General features: G+C 39.1%; 1 protein-coding gene across 3 annotated transcripts in view; it reads right to left on the bottom strand.

The window, feature by feature from the left end:
* Positions 1–23,998, bottom strand: part of PDE9A (phosphodiesterase 9A) — a 107,208-nt gene that overhangs the window by 15,068 nt on the left and 68,142 nt on the right. For all 3 annotated transcript variants that reach the window (XM_060770274.2, XM_060770275.2, XM_060770276.2), the window contains 8 exons: positions 22,024–22,108; positions 13,474–13,555; positions 12,745–12,819; positions 8,470–8,556; positions 6,406–6,510; positions 4,270–4,352; positions 2,732–2,888; positions 875–988 (listed from right to left, as the gene is read on the bottom strand). In XM_060770274.2, the coding sequence (XP_060626257.2) occupies positions 875–988; positions 2,732–2,888; positions 4,270–4,352; positions 6,406–6,510; positions 8,470–8,556; positions 12,745–12,819; positions 13,474–13,555; positions 22,024–22,108 (788 nt within the window). The remainder of the gene's footprint in view (positions 1–874; positions 989–2,731; positions 2,889–4,269; positions 4,353–6,405; positions 6,511–8,469; positions 8,557–12,744; positions 12,820–13,473; positions 13,556–22,023; positions 22,109–23,998) is intronic.

Below are 23,998 nucleotides of genomic sequence, written 5' to 3'. Positions count from 1 at the left end.
ACAATACTTCTATTAGACACAGAGAGCCAGCATGCTGGAGTAGTTTGCATTCTGAATTAGAAAACTGGGAGACCAGAGTTGAAATCCCCACACAGCTATGGAAACCCACTGTCTCAGCGGTAGAGGAAGGCAAGGGAAAATCTCTCCTGAACAAATCTAATCAAGAAAATCCTGTGCTAAGTTTGCCTTAAAGTTGCCATACGTCAAAAATGACATGAAGGCGCACAATTACCAATTGCCACCACCATAACACATTAGGCATGCTTCAATTCTGTACATTTTGAGAGTTTATAAACTCATAGGGGAAAATCATGTTTCTGACAGGATATTCCATACCACCTGAATGGCCAGGCCTGGGATCTGGATCGTTCCACTTGACAGTTAAATAACAGATTTAGACAAGGCAAAGAAAGGATTCAGTGCTTTTATCCTTGTTCTATTTTGGATTGTGATCTCTCCATTGGCAGAAGCTGGGATCATTCGGCTGAAAAGTACAGGAACTCAGCTTCTATACATCAATTGAGCCAAAGATTGCAATCTCACCACAATTTTGAAATGATGCATCTGTTGATGCAAATTATCTCTTATAGGCTTACATTTTAAAATGTGGGATAGCTAGCATTTCAATCAACATGTTTGTTTGCAATTTTGCATAAGAAGGATACTTGAGAAACATATATACATCCTTTTGCTTCTTCTTATCTCCTTATGAAAGAGGTCAGGGTCAGAGACTACGTGTATTTCACAATTCCCAGAGACACTTAAATAAAAACAAATGGAAGTGAGATCAAGGGTGGATTACTCTTACTCTTTGTAGATTTGTCTTCCAGCTTTTCTGGTATTATTTGCCCAAAACAAAATAAAATTATCTTACCTGGGTCACATGCTCTTCATTTGAATAGTCAAAGTTGTCCAATATTTCTTTGAATGCATCCAATATCTCAGCATGCCTTGCCATGTCTGTTGCCAGGATTAATGTAATCATTCCCTTTGAAAAATAAATATAGTGAAAGGTTTATGCTTTTAAAAGGAAATAATTGAGCTATTTCACACCAATTCCTCATTTCTAACAAGTCACCCCTCAAAGGTCTTGCATAAAATTCCCAACTTGTGTGTGTGTGTGTGTGTGTGCGGGGGGGGGGGGGGGGAGCAAAGACTGAAGAGATTCTGGGAAGAGGAGTGTTTTCAAACTGCACTCCATGTATGAGGTTTCCAGTGGAAAAATTTTTCTCTTTTTTTGAGGGTCCATGTGGGTGTGTGAAACATTTAGAATGGAACCATGGTGCAAGGGAGAAGAATTTTTCCAATCTCAACCATTGTAAGAGGGAAACAAAAGAAATTGCAACTTTCTTAGTGGTATATGCACCTAAAGTTGATTGCTAAAGGATGCATGCATGTAGAATAGAAACTTAGTAGACTTGTATAACCTTGTGATTTCTTGTAAATCAAGTGATTTTGGGGAAACAGAAACTTAGTAAAAACCCTTGCGCGCATGCACTGTAAAATGCTATAAAACTTACTTGCTGACTAAAGGGGGTGGGTGGGGTGGCAGTTTCTTTTCCTTCAGGTAAGACTGATAACTGTCACCTCAGCCAATAATAAAACCTGATACTGTGGTCTTCTGCCTCTTCGCTCCCAAAAAGACTAGTTGAAAATCCACAGCAATTGTACTGACACAGAGATACTCCTATCCTAGAACTCTTGTTAACTGCTGCACACCTTCTTCTTTGTAGTAAATATTATTATTGTCATTGTTCCTCATATTTTGTTTCAAATTTGTCAGATAGAAAGTGGAGTATACATAATCTGAAACAGTATAAATAATAAACAGGGTTTTAAATACCTAAAGCATATTAAATAATCTAAGATTAAAACTGGGGGAAATTGATGACAATAATTTAAAACCATACATATACAAGGATTTGTGTAAAACAAATTAGATTTTAAATTTGTGGACAAACTTACTTTACCAAATGCAATGTTGGCATCATCTAGGCCTCTAAAGGGAAGATACCCTATAGCCGGTGTGCTACAAGAGAGAAGTGCAGGAACTACTGTGGCTAAAGTTATCTTTGTCCAGGAAAGGCCACAGCAGGTGGATTGTGATAGCAAATATTGTGTTATCTGGGGCAAACCAAGGTTCATAAGTAAATAACTAAGACCTCCTTCCTCTCCCTAACGATTCCAATCCGAAGTGATATTGCTGAATTGCTTCATTACAATTGGATGCTCTGGCTAGGACTGATATGATTTGCAACTCAGCTACCATTGGAGAGCCACACATTCCTGTTTTCTGAAACAGAAAATTTTAATTTGATAGTAGTAGGAATATAAATCTTTGTTAATTTTTTTCTTACACAAAAATAAACCAATTTCAAAAGTGATATTTTTGCAATGATTTTATATTTTGAAATAGCTACCCCTCCCCATTATATTTTTGCTATTCCTTTGCTAACTTTTTTTCATGCTGGATTGAAAAAAAACTGTGGCTTTTTGAGTAGGGTATTTCACTTTAATGGGAAATGCTTTCTTCTTGGGAATGGTACAACTAGCCACTGAGTCCCCTTTGAGGGAGATAAAGCAGCGTAATAATAATGATGATGATGATAATGATGATAACAAAAACAACAACAACAACAACTTGTGAATGGTTGTTACACCTCTATGCCCTAGTTACGTGAGACATGGAATGAAACAGAAGGAAATGTTAGTACAGCCTTCTAATCCATACCTGCCTTATTCGTTTGAACTGTTCCTTATCAACACTGGAGAAAATGTTGCACTCTGGTTGTGTCAGGATCTGGAAAGCCACTGCACAGTGATGGTTCTCAAGCGGGGAAATGTCATTGTAGCGAACGGCAAGGTCTGTTCGTGCATTAATCTGATACCTAATGTGGAAAAAAAAGATAAAGGGAATGCAGAGGCTGCCTGAAGGGGTCATGTTCATTTAATCGGCGAGGACAATCTGGATGTCTTAGTGGCAGAACGTGTGAGAGAGATACCATTTTTGCAGACAACAAAGGGATAGCTTTAATTACATATAATTATGTATTTTAAAGTAATGAAATGACTGGCAATGGTATTATATCCCTCCCTCATGACTTCTCATGACTTCTAATTACATTTTAGGGCAAAAAATACCTTTTGGAACATCTGCCACTGACTTTCTTTCAAATACAGATAATTATAATACTGTCTGCAATTTATTTTCCCCTTTAACATAACCAAAAAAGTAACAGGTTACACAATGAGTGTATTTAACAATACATTTAACAGTAAGTGTGATGAACACATGGAAGAGAGCCTTTTCTGTGGCTGTGAAATGCCTCCCCACAGTAGACTCACTCGGCCCCTTCTCTGCTCTTTTTTTGCCAGCAGGCAGAGACCATCTGATTTAGACTGGTCTGTTATGGTAAAAAGATATTTTATTGGAGTTATGTTAAATGTTAATGTTCTTTACTGTGTATTCAATTTGTTTTAAATTGTTTTAGATTTGACTTTTTAATAGGGTTGTTTTTCTTCTTTGACCTGTGTGTGATATTATTCTCCTATCTGCAGGGCATGCGGCAAAAACAGCATTTTCTTTCTGAGCGGAACCTCAAGAACAAAGGCATTTTTTGTGTCATAAGCATTTCTGGGAGAGATCCCACTTTCTACTTTCAGATGCATGACTCATGAATGTTAATGGCACTTGATGTGTGCGAGCTTTTAAGGGTTCACAATATTTTCTCCTTAGACAGTTTCAATGTTATGCAAGGAGGAAGCTGGTTTTTGTCTTCTGCTCAATGCAACTCTTGGTGGCATCCCTTAAAATGTTTTTTTCTAAGACCACCAGGAAAGGTCAAGGATGTGTAATGTGCCCCCTCCTTATTACACAGCGGTGAAAGGAGGAGGATGGGGAGAATTGGAAGAACTGTATATACATGTTCTATGTAGCATAAAGTAATAAAATAAATGTGGATATCCCCATGTACTAATTGCTCCAGGATAGGAATGTGCTGTGCTTTATTTAGGACAATCCTCTGCTTGAAGGGCTGTTCAATTTGAATCCAGGTTACAAAAACCACAAAAGTAGACCACTGACCTTGAAGGCTGCCATCCATCTCTTCTATGAGGGAAGCAGAGTGTGAAGGTCTTATTGCCTTCTGAACACAGTGCAATTTACTTTTGAGTAAACAGGCATGTCTATGTTCTGTTAGACATGCCATGTTTGCATTTCTCCAAATTGAACTTACAGATCTAATCATCCTCTGCATAAAGGATACATACGTGTTGTTATATCCTGGGTGATCCAGATCATGACAAATTGATGCAGTCATTAGTATTAAAATATCCATTTGGGAAATCTTTACCTAGGTAGGAGTGGGAGAAAGAAAGGCAGATTTATAGTTTCATATAGCCTTTGTATTACAGAAGAAACATATTTATGTTCCAGAAAAGTGGGTTATAACTAGAATCCAATAATTTCTTTGATAGCTATTGTGCAATGTAGGCAAGACTGAAGATGTGATCTTTTCTTCTCTTTTATTGGTAGCAGGAGCAAGTTATTGGCAACAGGATAGAAAAGAGAATCTGGATTTCATATGATAGATTAGGGGTTTTATTTAAATCAAAGGTTTCTTTCAGTTTTGTAAGACACTGAACTGAGATTTGATTATTGGTGTGAATAAAGCACTTTGGGGGCATTTCATGCCAGGGTCAGCTAAAGATGTGTTGATACCTAAGGCAAAGATAGGAATCTCTCAAATCCCTATGCTTTTGTACTTATTCAATGGGCTGGCAGTTCGGTCTTACTGCAATGTTGGCAACAGAACAGCATCATCCATCACATCAAATAACAATATGATGAGTTTTTGGTGGAGACAGGCATTGCAGGCTGTATGAAAGACAACCCCTCCTTCAGTTTCTGCCTTCTCACTTCCTAGGTGGATATCTAGGCAACAATAATTTGGTCCCTGACATTATGGGCGGTGAAGAATCAATGAGTTATTTTTGAAACACAGCATCCCAAGTTCTGCGAAGAACATAGTCTTAATCTGCATCAGATCCCCTCACATCTACTATTCTGAACTATGTACTGAATATGTGATCTTATTTGCCCTCTACTATTTTAAACCTGTTGAACCACTCAAACCAAGTCATCTTGTTGGATTGCTAAATTGCATGGGTTGCTCATGATCAATGTGAACAGAAGCCCTTGAACTTGTGAAATACGTTGACCTTCTCCTGAACATTGACAAATGAAAGACTATAATGACTTCTGGAAAAAATCCTGGCATAATTGGACAGATGAAGGCAAGTATGGCTTCTTAAACCTTTTCCACTTGCAACTGCTTTTTGTCCATTTTTTTTTGCGTGACCTTCAGGTATATAGGTATATAAAATAGATATAAAAATCAAAGATTTACTAATAATAAACCAGCAATTGCAAGGTTTGCTAAACTAGCTGGCTTTCCTTTTTATGAAATACAGCTGAAGCATTTTCTGCAGCATTCACTGGAAATATTGTTGATAAAAGATTCATGAAAATCTCTAGGTGGAATTCAGAAACCTTTTACTGTTGCAAATTTTTTGTGCTCCCAACAATGAACTAAGGGGACCCCATGTGGGATCAGAACCCACAGTTTAAGAAGCAGTGAACTACATTGTAACTCTCAACTTCTGGAATGATTCCATTAGCATTGCCTCCAAAAAATCCTGTAAATCTCTTGGGAAGGCAGGCATGCAAATGTCAGCATTCTGGGAGAAGCAAAGACCACCAGCACTGGAGCAATGATTTTCCACCATCAACTTCACTGGACTGGCCATGTTGTCTGAATGTCCGATCATTGTCTCCCAAAAGTTACTCTAGTTACTCTACTCCCAACTCAAGAACAGAAAATGGGATGTTGGTGGACAGCAAAAGAGATTTAAAGATGGGTTTAAAGCTAACCTTAAAAACGGTGGCATAGACACCGAGAACTGTGAAGCTCTGGCCCTTGAGTGCTCTAACTGGAGGTCAGTTGTTACCAACAGTGCTGTGGAATTTGAAGAGGCATGAATGGAGGGTGAAAGGGAGAAACATGTTAAGAGGAAGGTGCATTAAGCCAACCCTTGTCGGGACTGCATTCCATGTGGAAATTGATGCCCTCATTGAGAAATTATATGTGGCTCCAGTATAAGTCCTTATAGTCACCTATGGACCCAACACCAAGACTCTACAATTCAGAGGCAATCAAACTCAGCTATGAGTGATAGCCTATGTCTTTCAGTACTAAATGAACAACTACCACAGCTGGGGGGAGGGGGGCAGTACTGTAGGCAAAATGTTATGGATTTCATGACGCTTGCTGAATGCAAGCCTATTTTTCTAGAGACAAGGGAGATGGGAAAAGTTAAAGCTGATAGGAAAAAAAGACAACACACCTGGAGGTTGCAGAGTGAGATCATGCTGTACATCATCTGGGTAACACAGAAGCAATGTCGGAAGTTATGGAATGGATTGTTTCTGTAATTGTCATGAATACACAGCTATAAAGAAATAGAGGGAGAAATTAATAAGGAAATTAAGGATTTGATATGGAATCTCAATTATTAATAGACTGATCCTGTAATTAATGCTATTTGAATTTTGAAGTTGAGAAATCCATTGTTACTGAGATATACATTTGCAGCATGGGAGAAAAAGTTGAGTTTGTTTTGCTTTGTCTCACTTTGGCCCATTTTGAGAAAAAGCAGGTTTTCAAAAAGCACTGTTATCCCCATCTGCTTGTTCATTTTATAAGTGGCCTCATTCCATTTCTTTTCTTTGGTGTCACTGTGACCTCAATCATTTGGCTGTATACCACTTTGCAAGATTAGAGAAAAGGCAAACCATGGTCAAAATGACCAACTTCTCTGCTTCAGTGATGCTGGAAGGAAACATTATAACATTCAGCAATTTAAATGCTATCTTTGCACAGTTCCTGAACCACCATTTCCAACAGAGTCTTCAAACATAAAAAACCACTCAGATCAGTGGTTTTCAACCTGTGGGTCCCCAGATGTTTTGGTCTTTAACTCCCAGAAATCCTAACAGCTGTTAAACTGGCTGAGATTTCTGGGAGTTGTAGGTCCAAACACCTGGGGACCCACAGGTTAAGAACCACTGACTCAGACAATCCCAAATCAGGAATGAAGACTTCTGAGGCTTCAGGAACAAGGATGGTTTGATTCACCAAAGAATGAACCATTTCCCCCCAGATACAGGATAATTACCATGTTCAAAGCATGTATTAAGACAGTGCAATTGTCCTGTTGCTTACATTATAATTTAAGAAAGATAATTGTTAATCAAATAGATGGAAGCTAAGCCATGGTTCTAAGGAAATTAATGAGGGCACTCTGGAATGGTTGGAGGATAGATTACCTTTCAGGATCTAAAGACTCCTTCCTTTGCCTAGCTACCTAATTACTAAAGGATTTTTTTCCAGGGCATTTGTTTTTACATTCATAATTTCTGTGTCCCAGCAACTGCAAGTAATAGAAATAACAGCCCTTAAAGAAAGAAAGAAAAACCAAAGCTTATCTTCTGTTTGCTGCCTGGTGCTCACTGAGTTCTAATGGTTTGGGAAGCGGAGGGCTCCCCGGTCACGCAAAAACTGGAGTGATTTAGATTTCTTCTGAAATTCATGTACAGAGATGTAGAATTATAGTCTTATCTGTTTTCATATTTAGAAATTTACTCAGTGCACAATGTAACTGCATGATTTTCAGACCATTTGGACGGTGTTGCAGGCATTGATATAAACATCTCAAAGTAAAAACAATGTAAATCCATGAAAAACATAGAATGGCCCATGAAGATAAAAAGAACATTTATTTTGGGGGGAAAAAACAAAAAAAAAAAACAAAAACAAATCCGAATTTTACAATCTAAAAATTGTGGCAGACCGGAGGAGTCTGGTTCATCCGCCGATCTCCAAGGGACGGAGGAAAATGGGGTATTTGCAGAATGGCGGATTTGCAAGGAATGCAATTTGGCCTACATGCAGCTCTCTTTTCCAGGAGAAGGAAGAGGAGATGGTAAGGTATGCATGATGATGATTGAATGTGTATATGTGTGTGAATGCAGAATAGATGAGGTAAAACCCCCTTTGTTTGTTAGCTCAGGATGACACCGGTGGTTCAAAATGACACTGGAGACTACATGTTTTATTGGCTTTTATATATTGTTATGTTGATTGTTTTTAATTGCTCTTTTATGAATGTATGGTATTGAATTTGTGCCAACCTGTAACTTGCCTTGAGTTGCCATATAGCTGAGAAAGTTAGGCTATAAATATCGTAAATAAATAATAATAAATAAATGTGGCTGTAGTCTGTGTATCCAATATAGTCATATACAATCTGTATGTCTGTAGATACAAGTCAAAATCAGTCCACTTTGACAAGTCTTTTAAAAGTTTACAAATATTTTAAAACTTCATTCAAAACCATGTAAAGTCTTACCAGCCATCTTTTCAATGTGATAGGGTTGATGTTGAAGTCTTTCACTAATCCTAAATCATGATACATATGTTCTAAGCAACTCAGCATCTGAGGGTGGAAAAGAATTGTAAGGCTATTTTTTATCTTATTCGTATTGTCATACATTTAAAACACACTGCACAGTCTGATAGAAAGAACTGCTTAATGCATCGAGCACAGAGCTTTAAAAAATCTGTTTTGGGACTGCAACTCCTAGTATTAGATTTTGAAAACTGCATTCTACAGAAATAACATCTGGAAGCTCTGAAGCATGCTAAATCTGAAAATAGGTTTAAGTTTCTAATTCCTAAAATTCATTCAACAGCTTTGGATAAATCACTGTCTGAGAGCAAGGCTTAATGCTCTTTCACGGACCAGACAGACTAAAATTCTACCCCAATCCCTGCCTCCAAAAATCTCCTCTCATTTGAAAGAAAAACAATACAAATATTCTGCTTCTGCTAATAAACAGATTCAGACTCTACTAAGCTTTGAAGAATGTTCTACATATGGCTGCTCCAAAGCCATTTTGGCAAATTCCAGAGTCCTCCAAAGAGGAAATCATGTCCACACATTTACGAAATCCGCCTAGAACAGGGGAATGAGCGTCAAACTGATTTTCACAGAGGGCCACATCAGCAGTATAACTGCAAGATTATACTGTATAAACGTAACTATGTTGCCTTGGAATCGAAAGCCTTAAGGGCTACATAAAATGATGTGGGCTGCATTTGGCCCATGGGCCTTGCGTTTGACACATGTGCCTTAGGTCTTCTTTGAAATAAAATTCCCATATAAAATAAGGATATCCCCTCCAAATATAATGCTTTAAAATACTCTAATGTTGTTTTAAAATACCCATAAAGGACTATTATCAGCAAGAATGGTGGCAACCTTTGTCTCTGTAAGTGGACTTACATCTGACAGAATTGGAATTGAGCAGTTCTGTAAGGTCTGTGTCCAGGACGGGGCTGTTGTTGTATTACTACATACAAAAGGTGGCAAACTGATCAATGTGCATTGGCACAAATGTGGAATGGGACCAGTGGGCATTGGGGTATCAGCTAGGGAGTGCTGATGCACAGCATTAGAGCCTAATGTATACTGGGACACTCTTGCTGATGTCCTGTCATGTATCTTAACACCTTTACTATGTCACTATGTCTACGTAAGATATGTAACACAGATGATAGGGTTGCTGTGAGTTTTCTGGGCCGTATGGCCATGTTCCAGAAGCATTCTCTCCTGACGTTTCACCGACATCTACGGCAGGCATCCTTAGAGGTTGTGAGGACCTCACAACCTCTGAGGATGCCTGCCATAGATATGGGTGAAATGTCAGGAGAGAATGCTTCTGGAACATGGCCATACAGCCTGGAAAACTCACAGCAATCCAGTGATTCTGGTCATGCAAGCCTTCAACAACACACATATTATGATAGCTGATTCCAACCATTATTATTACCTCATATTCTATGGTTATTCTATGGTTGCTACAGGACTGCATTTTACACTCTCATTCAATACACACTATTCAATCCTCCCATTTAATACCTAAGTAGTAATATAATTTAAGGATCTGACATAATAATAATAATAATAATAATAATAATAATAGATTTCTTACATGCCTCTCCTCATGGCTCAAAGCCAGTTACAAAACAATTAAAATATATAAGCACAGTAAAAACACTACAAATGCACACACTAAACGTACCTTCATAAAAGTTACACATCAAAACGTATCTCTACAAAATACATACTAAAACACACAAACAGAGATCAAATGAAGGACACTTAAGGTTTACGTTTAAAGTGTCTGGTTAACCCTGCCGGAAGAGATAGATGTTTACATGGTTTTAAACTTCCTACAGCTCATTTAGCTGTCGGAGTTCTTCCAGCAGGTTGTTCCACAGTTGTAACATAAGCTTTGTTCAGGAGAGTAAATCTAGCTAGATAATGGCACTGTTTGCACTGGTTTATGTAACTCCTTATAAGCAAAAAGAGGACACAGTAGTGTGTCACAGACAAAAATATTATGTATTCAACTGTTGTTTTGAAATGCTATATTTTTGGATTAATTTTCTAATATCCTCACAGCCAGCATGGTTAGAGGCTTTCGGGAGATTCTGGGATTGGGAATATAAAACAATCAAGTCACATGCCCTGGCTGTTTCTATCAAATACAAGTTGTCCTTCCATTGTAGCATTATGATACAACCTTAATTACCATGGTTACATCCTATGGAACCTTGTAATTTGAAGTTTAGGCAGGGACTAGATAGAGAACTGTAATGCCTCACCAAACTACACATCCCAGGATCCAGGATGTAGCCATAGAGTTAAGGCGGCATCATAGTATCATAATTGCATAATACAAAAGAAGCTATTAACATTCTTTTGAAATACATTTTCCCTTATTGCCCCCTTTCCTAAATTTGTATCTAAATCACTGCTTCGTTTATTTCATGTCAAATGCATTGCATAAATAAATTAGCATATAATTAATAAGATAGCGGGAATACAAGGGGCTGAATAATTTTAGACCAAAAGCTGTTTATCAAATATTTGAGGTAATATCCTTATATATAATATCAGTAAATTTAAAGCAATTTTAGGGTGGTATCTAATCCACTCTTCCCAGTATAGTATGTCAGAATCATTTTTAAATATTTAAATTAGTATAATAATTATGTTAATTTACAAAGGAATGGAGATAAGCTGGAAAAGGTCTATTTTGAATGGAGAACCACTGTGTAAATAAATTCTAAACTCAACTATAGGAGATACACACACACACACACACACACACACACACACACTAGCCGTCCCCTGCCACGCATTGCTGTGGCCCAGTCTGTGTATATGTGCTTTGTGTTTGTATATATATGTGTGTGTGTGTGTATTTGTGTATATGTGTATATATGTGGTTTTGCGCATGCGTTGTAATGTATTTTTTAAATTTTTGGCTTTTTAAGTCTCTTCTGCTGTGTTTTTCAGTGTTTTAATGAGTGATGGTCACTCGTTGGCCTGACAGGTGTATTGTGACCAAATTTTAAGTCAACTTGTCCAGTGGTTTTTGAGTTATGTTAATCCCACAAATGAACATTAAATTTATATATATATATATGCCCGGATGTTTTTACCATCCATGTCCCCGCATGAGGAGCTGGAGCTGATAGAGCAGGGGTCCTCAAACTAAGGCCTGGGGGCCGGATATGGCCCTCCAAGGTCATTTACCCGGCCCTCGCTCAGGGTCAACCTAAGTCTGAAATGACTTGAAAACACACAACAACAATCCTATCTCATTAGCCAAAAGCAGGCCCACATTTCCCATTGAAATACTAATAAGTTTATATTTGTTAAAATTGTTCTTCATTTTAATTATTGTATTGTTTTAAAGGTTTTTTGTACTACAAATAAGATGTGTGCAGTGTGCATAGGAATTCATTCTTTTTTTTTTCAAATTATAATTCGGCCCTCCAACAGTTTGAGGGATTGTGACCTGGCCCTCTGTTTAAAAAGTTTGAGGACTCCTGTGATAGAGGGACCTCATCCGCCTCTCTCCGGATTCGAACCTGCGACCTGTCGGTCTTCAGACCTGCTGGCACAGGGGTTTAACGCACTGCGCCACCGGGGGCTCCATATATATATATATAGACCTGATGTTGAATCATAAAATGGTGTGCAGGTTAGAATTCAGAAGGAAATAACAGACAGTAAGATGAGGTCCTGTTACAGTTTTACTAAGTGGTGGGTAAAAATGCCCTCACTCCTTAAGATCCTTTGTTTAAGCAAGGTGCACAGCATCCTACACTCAAACGTCTGGCGGGGACGAGAGAGAGGGCCTTCTCGGTGGTGGCCCCCCGGCTGTGGAACTCCCTCCCTGCTGACATCAGACAGGCGCCCTCCCTTATGGCCTTTCGCAAGGGCCTGAAGACATGGCTCTTCGAGATGGCATTCAACTGAGTGCTATGTTACTAGAAATGACAACCGGAATGGATTACGACTACGAGATTGATTATGATTCCACGATAAGACGGAGCGGATTATTTTAGTGTAATTAGATGTTGTGTATTAGTGATATGTTAGTTTTGTTGTCTTGATTTCTTTGTAAATTGTCTTTTATGTACTGTACACCGCCACGAGTCGCCCTAGGGCTGAGAGCGGCGGTTAATAAATGCAATAAATAAATAATAAAAAAAACTAATGAACAGACACACAGAAGAATATATAAGATGGGAGGTCAGAGGTTACCTCGTTGGGTTCCCATAGCCAAACATCAAAAGTTGGTTTCCTGAGAGCTTCTATTGTTTCTTGAGATAGCATGTACTGCAGAGAATGAAGGAAAAGCAAGTGTTATGCACTACAGCAGGCAACCATATCAAGTGTATCTTTAGGCTAGCCTCTTGAATGATTCATTTCAGGTTGTCTTCTATTCAGGTTTTCATGTTAATTAGAGATGAGAGTGCCATTCAAATGTTTGCCTTCAAATGCCCAGAATATTAAAAGATACAAAATGAAGATCTTTGCTTCATCTTTGCTATTAAATAACAATAAAAAGCTCAAAAAAATTGAGACCCAGCCAGGTGGGACATTAACTGCATTTTTATCGATTTCATTAGGTTCCCCTACTTACAAAGTGAGAAATACAAATAGCAGATACATGGAGCCCCAGTTTTTATCAAAACTAACATATATAGAGAGAAGCAATAACTGCTCTTTTGATGACCCCATCTGCCCAAAATGCTGATACTTCCCAACTGAAGCTGCTATTGGCATCAGTTGGAACCTTTCATTCAAGAAGCTATGTTATTGTAGCATGTATATGTTCCATACATCCCCTTTCTGATGAAAAAGTCCACTTAAGGTAATGGAAGCACAGCACTGAAACAGAATAGAAGAATATGGAACATAAGGCATTTTAACTGTTATTAACAGCTGTAGTATTATGAAGTTAAAATTTTTTTATATATCTCACCGTACCTTGGGATAGGATGGCACATCTTTTCGAGGTATCAGCTTCTTGCTATCATCCAGAAAACTGTATTTACATGGGCAGTTCGTCCTGTGTACAAAATAAAATCCAGTCTTTAACAGTTACAAAACTCTCTATTTTTGCAAGTAAATTTTCACATGACATTATGAAATGCTAGGTTTATTTGCAAGACCAGCCAGAACAATTATTCTCACCAATGGAACTACATATGAAAACAAGAAGTGCCTGCAGCTGTTCAAACAACTATTATATTTTGAGCCTTGAGACACAATCTAAGAAGTTGGCTGTGCTTGAGATGACCTCACTCAAAATTCTGGTCCCCATACTTCACAATGGATCAACCAAGTATTGTTTCAGTAATCCTGGAACAATATTTCCATGTTTCTAATTAAATAAGGAACTGTAACTCTCAGACATCAAATGTTTACCAATGTTACCAAGTAAAAAAGTGATATTTATTTGCATTTCACATGATTAATATAATTTGCCATTTAGTCTTTCCTTTTGTAAGTTGGGCCCTTAACTTCCCTATCTTCTGATTGAAGAGTGGTATTCTGATATAAGCAAGGTGATGTTACCAATGTGACACGGCAATTACGAAACTCATCAGAAGACAAGGAAAGAAACCTCATGTTGAACTTGTGAGGATTTGAAACAGAACATCATGATATGGTGGGTTAACTGGAGGGAGATATGTCAGCAGCTGATTGGCTGAGCATGACAGGAGCCAGGATTCCGATTGGCTGCTGTCTCTGGCTAGCTGCTGAGACCAATGGTTCTAACTGTCATTCTGCCAGTTTTCTCACTTTGGACAGTGAAGAGATAGTGCTGGCTGCCAACTATCTTAAAGACTGATCATTTTAAGGCATTAGACTTATTTTAAAAACTATTTAAAAGGACTGTTTTATTCCTCTGATCTCCATCTGAATTCAAAGAGATTGATGTATATATTGTAACCCTGTTTGAACCTTTAAACCAAAGTAAACATACTGTTACTTGTTTCACAAGCCTGAGTGACATTTTATTATACTGCAGGATATACCTGGGTTTAAATACTGTGGTAAAGCTTTTGCTTATTCTATTTATTCACATTTACCAACCCTCACAGAACTGCCTAAAGCTAACGGGGTAGAAGGAAGGTATAACTGTCATTTTTGGGATTTAAGACACCACATCACACTGTTGACTTATCTTCGGTTTATGGTTTACTAGATCTATTAGATCCTTATTACACATACTGCTGTCAAGTTAGGTGTCACCCATCCTATATATCTGCATTTCATTTTTTTCTTCCTATATGTAGTAACTTACATTTCCCGCCTTGAAAATAATTTTGGTAGTTTGGGGCAGCACTCTAAGGTTATCTTGAATTCTGATCCGGTCCTCTGAGGTTTTAGGTAATACCCCTCTTAATTTGGCATTATCTGCAAGTTCCTCTATTTTAGTGGTTCTCAACCTGTTGGTCCCCAAATGTTTTGGCCTTCAACTCCCAGAAAACCTAACACCTGGTAAACTGTCAGGGAATTCTGGGAATTGTAGGCCAACCCAGAGGTTGAGAACTACTGTTCTATTCCATCACTGAAGTCATTTGTAAAGATGTTGTAATAATATTGGGCTCAGAATAGGATCCTGTGGCACCAGAGTAGTCACATCTCTCCAGGAAAAAGGCGGCTACTGGAGGCTTCTTGTGTCACATCATTTTCTGTTGCCATTTTGAGAAGGACTGTAGAGGAAAATTGATGTATTTTGATTTGGTAGGGAGGTGCACTCTGTGGCAGGTTGAGAGTGAGGGCTGGGAATTGACCCTTGGCATCCATGCCATTGCTCCTCCATTCATTAAAGGCATAAGAGTCTACTGGTCAGACCAATAAGATAGTGGGCCAACTGTTTAATTTATTTCTTGTTCAACATCTATGTAATGGTTTAAGCTACAGTACCTTTGTACCAACTCACTGGCTTTCACCATTTCTGGATGCTGTTGGGCCATGTTGCCTGGGAAATACAGAACTACTTGCCATTTTGCTCATTCTGTGAAGGTCTAGGACAAATCCTCCCCCCTGCACCAGAACCTTTCCTTTTCATGTGAGGAAATAAATGAGTGACTCACAGCAATAGACAATGCTTGCTGTGAATGTCTTTGACCCAACTGCTACTGCAAGACCCATCTGTATAAGGCTATAGATAGAAGTGTGCAGAATAATTTGGAAGTTTGAGAACTTGCATTGTTATAACTGTCTTCTCTTTTCTTGAACTAACAGAGTGAGGAGAATAGAGTTGATGTTTTCCATTGAGCTTTGTGAAACAATAAAGAAGACATGAATGTCATGAATGTGAAAGTTGGAGGGAAGACCTTGGCAGGGACATTAATTTGTTTCATTTTGTTTCCCAGGAAACAAAATGAAAGAAAATTGTCATCAGAAAATGGCAAAGTTTAATTGCTGTCACGCATCACAGATGTGCAGATAGCCATGAATAGAATATTGTGGAAGTAGGAGGACTTGTATTGTTTTTACAGTCTTATCTTTCCTTGAATTGACTGGAGAGGGGAGAATGGAGTTGATGTTTTCCATTGGTTTGTGTGAAACAGAAGAAATGAATACTGTGAATGTGAAGGTTGCACAGGAAGGTCCTGTCAGGACAGCACTTCCATCTGTTTCCCAGGAAACAGCAAAACTGTCATTAGAAAATAGGCAAAGTTTAGCTGCTGTCACACACAACATTTGTGTTCCTATTTGTAAGACCACAATGATGATGATGATGATGATGATGATGTTTTATTTATAGCCCACCCTAACTTCCTGGAGGGACTCAGGGTGGCTTACAACAAAATAAAACACAGTGGAAAACATTCAATGCCAAGAATAACATATAACAAGTCAAAAACAAACTCAATAAAAATTATATATTAGTGACTTAAATAAACATGACATGATACATTCACACATTTACCACATATTCAATTCTTTAAAACTCTTAAAATTGACTAAAATAATTGGAGTTAAGATGGCACAAAGCAGACTAACAAAGATAGCTGTTCAACAACTAGGTGGTGTGTGTGTGTGTGTGTGTGTGTATATATATATATATATATATATATATATATATATATATATGGTGTAATTAGTCCTTCTCCTCTCCATTGACTAAAGTGTATAAATGTGTTTTTAGGAGCTTTTTAATGGAGAGGAGAGAGAGGCCCATCTTAGTTCTTTAGGGAGAGAGTTCCAGAGGTGGGGAACAATCACGGAGAAGGCCCCCTCTCTCATTCTCACCAGCCATGCTTGAGATGAGGGTTGGACTAAGAGGAGGACCTCCTCCACAGATCACAGCACTCCTGCTGGTTTGTATACGGAGATGCAGTTTTTCAAATAGACTGGGTCCGAACTGTAGTGGGATTACAGTTGTATCTTAAAATTATTTGTAGACAAGATGTTACATATAACACCATGAGATCAGGATCAGGGATTCAGTGATCAGAAATCAACCTTGGGGCTTCCCAGATTGGCCTTAAAAAGCTATTAAACTCTTTGGATTTTGCTGGTTGTTTTCATTTCTGTGTCAATCCATTCTTTTTGGGATTCATTTGTCACAATTTCTTGGTCCCACACCAGAAGACTCCAAAGGTTTTATTATTTTAAAAACCGGGGTGTAATTTGCTCAGATCTTCCCATAATTCAATGTTTTCTCCTGAGTTTTTCAATTTTTAGAATTCTAGAGCTTGAGTCAAATATGCCAATTCACAATAGACTTATATACTACACTTTTTTTAAAGTGTAAGGGTAATTCATGTTTTAATACATTTCATAACATTTTTCGTACTATGGGATTCTTTGTTGAAATTCAACAGTCAATGTAAAAGTTAAAGTAACCAATTAACGGGACAGATAAGTTATTCACTAAGGAAATAAAAATGCTCTAAGACAGATCTCAGTACTATAGCTTATACACCTTCTAAATGGTAATAACAGAGTTGCAAAGTGAGGAATACATTAATTCAGCATAATCTGAACCAAAATGAAATCCACTTAGAATCTCAACACATAGAATCATAGAATCATAGAATCATAGAATCAAAGAGTTGGAAGAGACCTCATGGGCCATCCAGTCCAACCCCCTGCCAAGAAGCAGGAATATTGCATTCAAATCACCCCTGACAGATGGCCATCCAGCCTCTGTTTAAAAGCTTCCAAGGAAGGAGCCTCCACCACACTCCGGGGCAGAGAGTTCCACTGCTGAACGGCTCTCACAGTCAGGAAGTTCTTCCTAATGTTCAGATGGAATCTCCTTTCTTGTAGTTTGAAGCCATTGTTCCGTGTCCTAGTCTCCAAGGAAGCAGAAAACAAGCTAGCTCCCTCCTCCCTGTGGCTTCCTCTCACATATTTATACATGGCTATCATATCTCCTCTCAGCCTTCTCTTCTTCAGGCTAAACATGCCCAGTTCCCTAAGCCGCTCCTCATAGGGCTTGTTCTCCAGACTCTTGATCATTTTAGTCGCCCTCCTCTGGACACTTTCCAGCTTGTCAATATCTCTCTTGAATTGTGGTGCCCAGAATTGGACACAATATTCCAGATGTGGTCTAACCAAAGCAGAATAGAGGGGTAGCATTACTTCCTTAGATCTAGACACTATGCTCCTATTGATGCAGGCCAAAATCCCACTGGCTTTTTTTGCCGCCACATCACATTGTTGGCTCATGTTTAACTTGTTGTCCACGAGGACTCCAAGATCTTTTTCACACGTACTGCTCTCGAGCCAGGCGTCCCCCATTCTGTATCTTTGCATCTCATTTTTTCTGCCAAAGTGGAGTATCTTGCATTTGTCACTGTTGAACTTCATTTTGTTAGTTTTGGCCCATCTCTCTAATCTGTCAAGATCGTTTTGAATTCTGCTCCTGTCCTCTGGACTATTGGCTATCCCTCCCAATTTGGTGTCGTCTGCAAACTTGATGATCATGCCTTCTAGCCCTTCATCTAAGTCATTAATAAAGATGTTGAACAGGACCGGGCCCAGGACGGAACCCTGCGGCACTCCGCTCGTCACTTCTTTCCAAGATGAAGAGGAAGCATTAGTGAGCACTCTCTGTGTTCGTCCACTTAACCAATTACAGATCCACCTCACCGTAGTTTTGCCTAGCCCACATTGGACTAGTTTCCTTGCCAGAAGGTCATGGGGGACCTTGTCGAAGGCCTTACTGAAATCCAGGTACGCTACATCCACGGCATTCCCCGCATCTACCCAGCTTGTAGCTCTATCGAAGAAAGAGATCAGATTAGTCTGGCATGACTTGTTTTTGATAAATCCATGTTGACTATTAGCGATGACTGCATTTGTTTCTAAGTGTTTGCAGACCACTTCCTTAACAATCTTTTCCAGAATCTTGCCCGGTATCGACGTGAGGCTGACCGGACGGTAGTTGTTTGGGTCGTCCTTTTTTCCCTTCTTGAAGATTGGGACCACATTGGCCCTCCTCCAATCTGCTGGAACATAATTATGAAGTGAGGGAACATCAGCTGCAGCATGTGCAACTTTGCAAAGAAAGACTTCTCCCAGCTGCTTAGAAAAACCAGATGCATAGAGAATGTAAACTACTCGATCAAATGTTGAGCCTGTATTTTTTGATGCAGGACTAATGCTAAAGCAGGAAAGGATAATCTCCACTATCCTTAAAGAACTTGAGCTTTCCTTTATTTGTTCCTCCAGTACAATAAATTTCCTATCTCCACAGCCACTCCTTATTTCTATCCCTGTCTTATCCCTCAAATATGAGGTGATATTGTGCCAGTCCCAGAGCTTGGAATAATTACTTTTTGGAACTATAACTGCAAAATTCTCTAGCCCAGCTTACATCTGAGTACAATTTTTAAATTTTCAATATCTTAAATACCCTTTTATTTTCTGATTACTGATCAGAGCTGATGATAAATTTTTTTAAAAAAAACCTTTCCAGTCTGATAAGAAATCTCCATAGGTCTTATCTTGTGTAGAAAATCTTAAACATTTTCCACTCCCCTTTCTGCCCCAATTTTTTCACATGACCCCCAGGTATATAGGTTAGGCATAAACACCGAACTTTCACTGACAATAAACCAGTATTTTCAAGCCTTGCTAAACAGGCTGATTTCCCCTTTTTATAAGCTTCAGCTGAAACATTTTCTGCAGAAGCCACTGTTGTTGGTAACAGTTTTGTATAAATGTCGAAAGCAGCTACTTTAGATTGCATTCAGAAACCTTTTACTCCTGCCAATATTTTTGTGACCCCAACACTGAGCTAGCAGGACCCCACTTAGGATCAGGACCCACAGTTTAAGAAGCAGTGATGTAGAACATGATCCAGAGGTTTTCCATTCCCATACAAATGAACACTATGCACATTGTTTATAATCCTATCCAGTGGTATATGTGAATGCAGAGTGTAACAGTTATGAGAAAAGCAGGAGTTTGGCAGGTTGGGGTCATTGCTTGCACATGTCAAGAGCCACAGAATAATGCTGCAGTGATGGGAGATCATGCTGTCATCACAGGCTCCTTTTAAAATCATAACTACACACACTCTTCCACACTCATTATACTGAAATTGCCATTTAAAAATATATTCTTCAGATATTTAGATGTTGTATTCTGTAGGTGAACAACAGAGGCCCTCGGTGGCATAGCAGGTTAAACTGCTGACCTGCTGAACTTGCTGGCGGAAAGGTCGGGGGTTTGAATCTGGGGAGTGGGCTGAGCTTTCACTGATAGCCCCAGCTTCTGCCAACGGTTTGAAAACGTGCAAATGTGAGTAGATCAATAGGTACCACTCCGGTGGAAAGTTAACAGCGTTCCATGCAGTCATGCCGGCCACATGAGCTAGGAGGGGTCTACAGACAATGCTGGCTCTTTGGTTTAGAAATGGAGATGACCACCACTCCCCAGAGTTGGGATACAACTAGACTTTATGCCAAGGGGAAACCTTTACCTTTACTTAGGTGCACAATAAAAAGTAGGCTCTAAAAAGGAAGCATGGCATACCCTCCAATATTTCACGGCTGAAAAAGGAGACATGTAGATATTTGGGGCAGTTAGGTGGGTATGCCACAAGTTTCTTTCCTGCAAGTTGATTCTCCACATTCCACCTGAGATCAGATCATTGAAATAAAGTACTTAGCTTACAGGCAAATTTACTCTTTTTTAAAACTCACCAGTACGAAGGGTTACAGTATATCTTTTTCTCTATCTTTTTATTATATTCTTAAGCTCCAGCTGTGTTTGCAGGTGGACATGCAGGCTCTGGGAGCTTTAGAGATGGGATCATGATAAGAAAAGAATAGTAGCACAAAGGAAGGAGAAGGGGGGGGGGGGAATAGAAAAAAAATGTTCTCTGTCTCATCTGGAGAGGGTGGAGAGATAAGTGTTCTGCATCCAACAGAAATGGTGGCTTGCAATCCTAAACAAAGAGGAAAGCTGTTCTATAGCACTGAGCCATGGCAGTTCAAGTGTTTCAAACTGGATTATTTCTACAGCGTAGATCAGGCATGGGCAAACTTAGCCCCTCCAGGTGTTTTGGACTCCAACTCCCACAATTCCTAACAGCCAGTAGGCTGTTAGGAATTGTGGGAGTTGAAGTCCAAAACACCTGGAGGGGGCAAGTTTGCTCATGCCTGCTGTAGATGCACCCTCAGTTTAATTTAGCTTTGCATTGCAGGCATGCCTTTGTCCAGACATTAAGCTAACCGTCAAGCTTTGAAACTGTTTTCTACTCTCCAGCTTTCAATATGCCTTAGCTGTCAACATGCTTCTACTTAATAAAGGATGTTAGCAACAGGGAAGGACTGGCATTCCAAGCTGATGCAGTTGACCATAGCAAGCAATGATTGCTTCTGCTCTTGTTTGAATTGTACATCCAAACTTGGTAATACATTGGATTAGTAGTCTTCTTCCATCAGAAAGGAAATACCTCATTTTTATGATGAGATTATAACATGCATATTCTCTGTTAGTACTAAGGCCTTAACAAGAGGAGCTGCTGTGTGTATATTAAGATATTTTCTCAGATTACATTTCATATCAGAGGAGGTCCATTTAAAATGAGAACCTCTTACCAAAATTGTTTTTCTTGGCAGGAGAAATTTTTGTTCTATACATAAAACGGGGGCCAGAATTCCTTATTACCAGATGGGTAAACATAGGGAAGCCAAGATGTTAATCTCTCTGAGAGTTATTCTGCCACAAACTCATCTGGAGCAATAATATTTAACTATAACATTGCCATATATTCTTAGACGAAACAAGTGTGTGCCATCTTGATACTAAGGCTACTAACTACAGGGACTTCTGGCATCATTTTAAAAAAGACCCAGACGCCCATCAATTACAAATGAACTAACGTTTATTCAGCTACAATCCTATGCACATTTATCCAGGAAAGAAATGAACTCAGTAGGATTTGATTCCAAGTAAACATTTATGTTAACACTGTAAGAGGATTATTCAAGTGGAACGCTGCCTTCCTCAAGGATCTCCCCAACTCCCCAAAAAAGAGGGAAGGGGCAAACTTACCTGTTGCTTCTTGCTGCCATTTCATCTCGCATCTTTTTAATGTCACTCTTACACTTTTCGATTTCCACCACTTTCAGTCCTTCCACTGTCAACAAAGTGAAACAACAGGAGGGTTACCATGGAAAGAACCGAAAGATCCCATTTCAGTATTTGTGCAGAATTTCAAAAGATATGTAACAGTGAATTTTGCCACCGACTCAATGGTACTTTTATGTGAAACCTGTTCTTTTTCTCTTGCAACAGGGTTTGAGGAATTACAAAAGCAGTTACAATATCACACAGAAACAGATCAAAGAGGAGATGATACAAATATATGAAATATATGAAAGCACCACACAGAACCACTGCAATGATATGGTAATATAAAGCACTTTATTGAACCTTGACATATTTCCTTTGCTGGGATTAAAACATTCTATTAAATGTTGGGGGAGGGGAGGGGGGGAAGACACGACAGCTTCTTTGCATGGAAGAGGAAGCTGTGAGAATCATACTCTAGATGGAAAGTGACCTTACATTCCAGTTTTTGTTAATTAATCTCAAATGTGATATTGATTCTTTAAATATTAGGCAATCAAAGGGTGGATTAAGAGACACAATGGCAATTAGAATATGGTATTAGGGCAATGTTTCTCAACCTGGGGGTCAGAACCCTTGGGTGGTTGCGATGGGGGCTTTAGAGGGGTCGCCAAAGAACATCAGAAAGCATATAATTCTGATGGTCTTAGGAAACCCTTTGGCAGAGAAGGTTGAAAATCTCTTCCTTTTTGGAAACAGACAGTGAATCCTCCCACCAAAACCCTCCTCTGTTGTGATTGGCTGGCCTCTCAGCCAAGGAGAGGGCTGTTTCTGAGACTCCAAGCAGGGAGAGGAGAGCAGGTGTGCTTGGAGCATGGCAGCAAGGTGCGCATGTGTGGGCGAGGGAGAGCGTGCGAGACCGGAGGGAGGGTCATGCCAGTGAGTCCCTTCAAGACATGGGGATTATGTATGGAAGCTTTGGCCTAATTCTATCATTGGAGGGGCTCAAGGGGCTCTTTGATTGTAGGTGAACTATACACCCCAGCAACTACAACTCCCAAATGTCTATTACCCCCAAACTCCACCAATGTTCACATTTGGGAATATTGAGTATTCGTGCCAAATATGGTCCAGATCCATCATTGTTTGAGTATAGAGTGCTCTCTGGATGTACGTGAGCTACAACTCCAAAACTCAAAGTCAATGCCCACCAGAGCCCTCCAGTATTATCTATTGGTTTTGGGAGTTCAGTGTGCCAAGTTTGGTTCAATTCCATCGCTGGTGGAGTTCAAATTGCTCTTTGATTGTAGGTAACTGTAAATCCCAGCAACAACAACTCCCAAATGATAAAATCAACACCCCCCCCCCCCACGGGAATTTGTGCCAAATTTGGTCCAGTGAATGAAAATACATTCTGAAGATCAGATATTTACATTACGATTAATAACAATAGCAAACTTACAGTTATGAAGTAGCAACAAAAATGATTTTATGGTAGGGGCTCACCACAACATGAGGAACTGTATAAAGGGGTCACGGCATTAGGAAGGTTGAGAAACACTGCATTAGGGGAAAAGTTTGCTTTGCTTTTCAGGGTCAAGCTCCCTCTCAGGTTTTAGAGCATCTTGGAAATACAATTCTGATTTATAAGCATCTCCTACCTCTTTCTTCTGGACATAATACAGAGTCATTTTTTATCTATACCTCATCCTCAGTAGGATAATTTGAAGCCTCCTTGTTTGCTATGCTCACTGCTTATGCACACAGACTGATGCTAAGGCAACTCAAGGGAACATATAATCATTTAATTGGAATTCATTGGCTCATAATATAATACAAATCCTCCTCTTTCTCTCATGCAGCGTGGTATGAAAATTAAGCAAAACTGCTCCAGAAGTGCGTTTAACAAGTTGTATTAGAAGGAAAAGGAGAGCTGCAATCACTGCTGTGTTTACCT

Source organism: Anolis sagrei, chromosome 3, assembly GCF_037176765.1.
Source record: "Anolis sagrei isolate rAnoSag1 chromosome 3, rAnoSag1.mat, whole genome shotgun sequence".
NCBI lineage: Eukaryota > Metazoa > Chordata > Lepidosauria > Squamata > Dactyloidae > Anolis > Anolis sagrei.
Note: the sequence above shows the minus strand (reverse complement) of the source record. Positions and strands in the feature narration are given on the sequence as shown.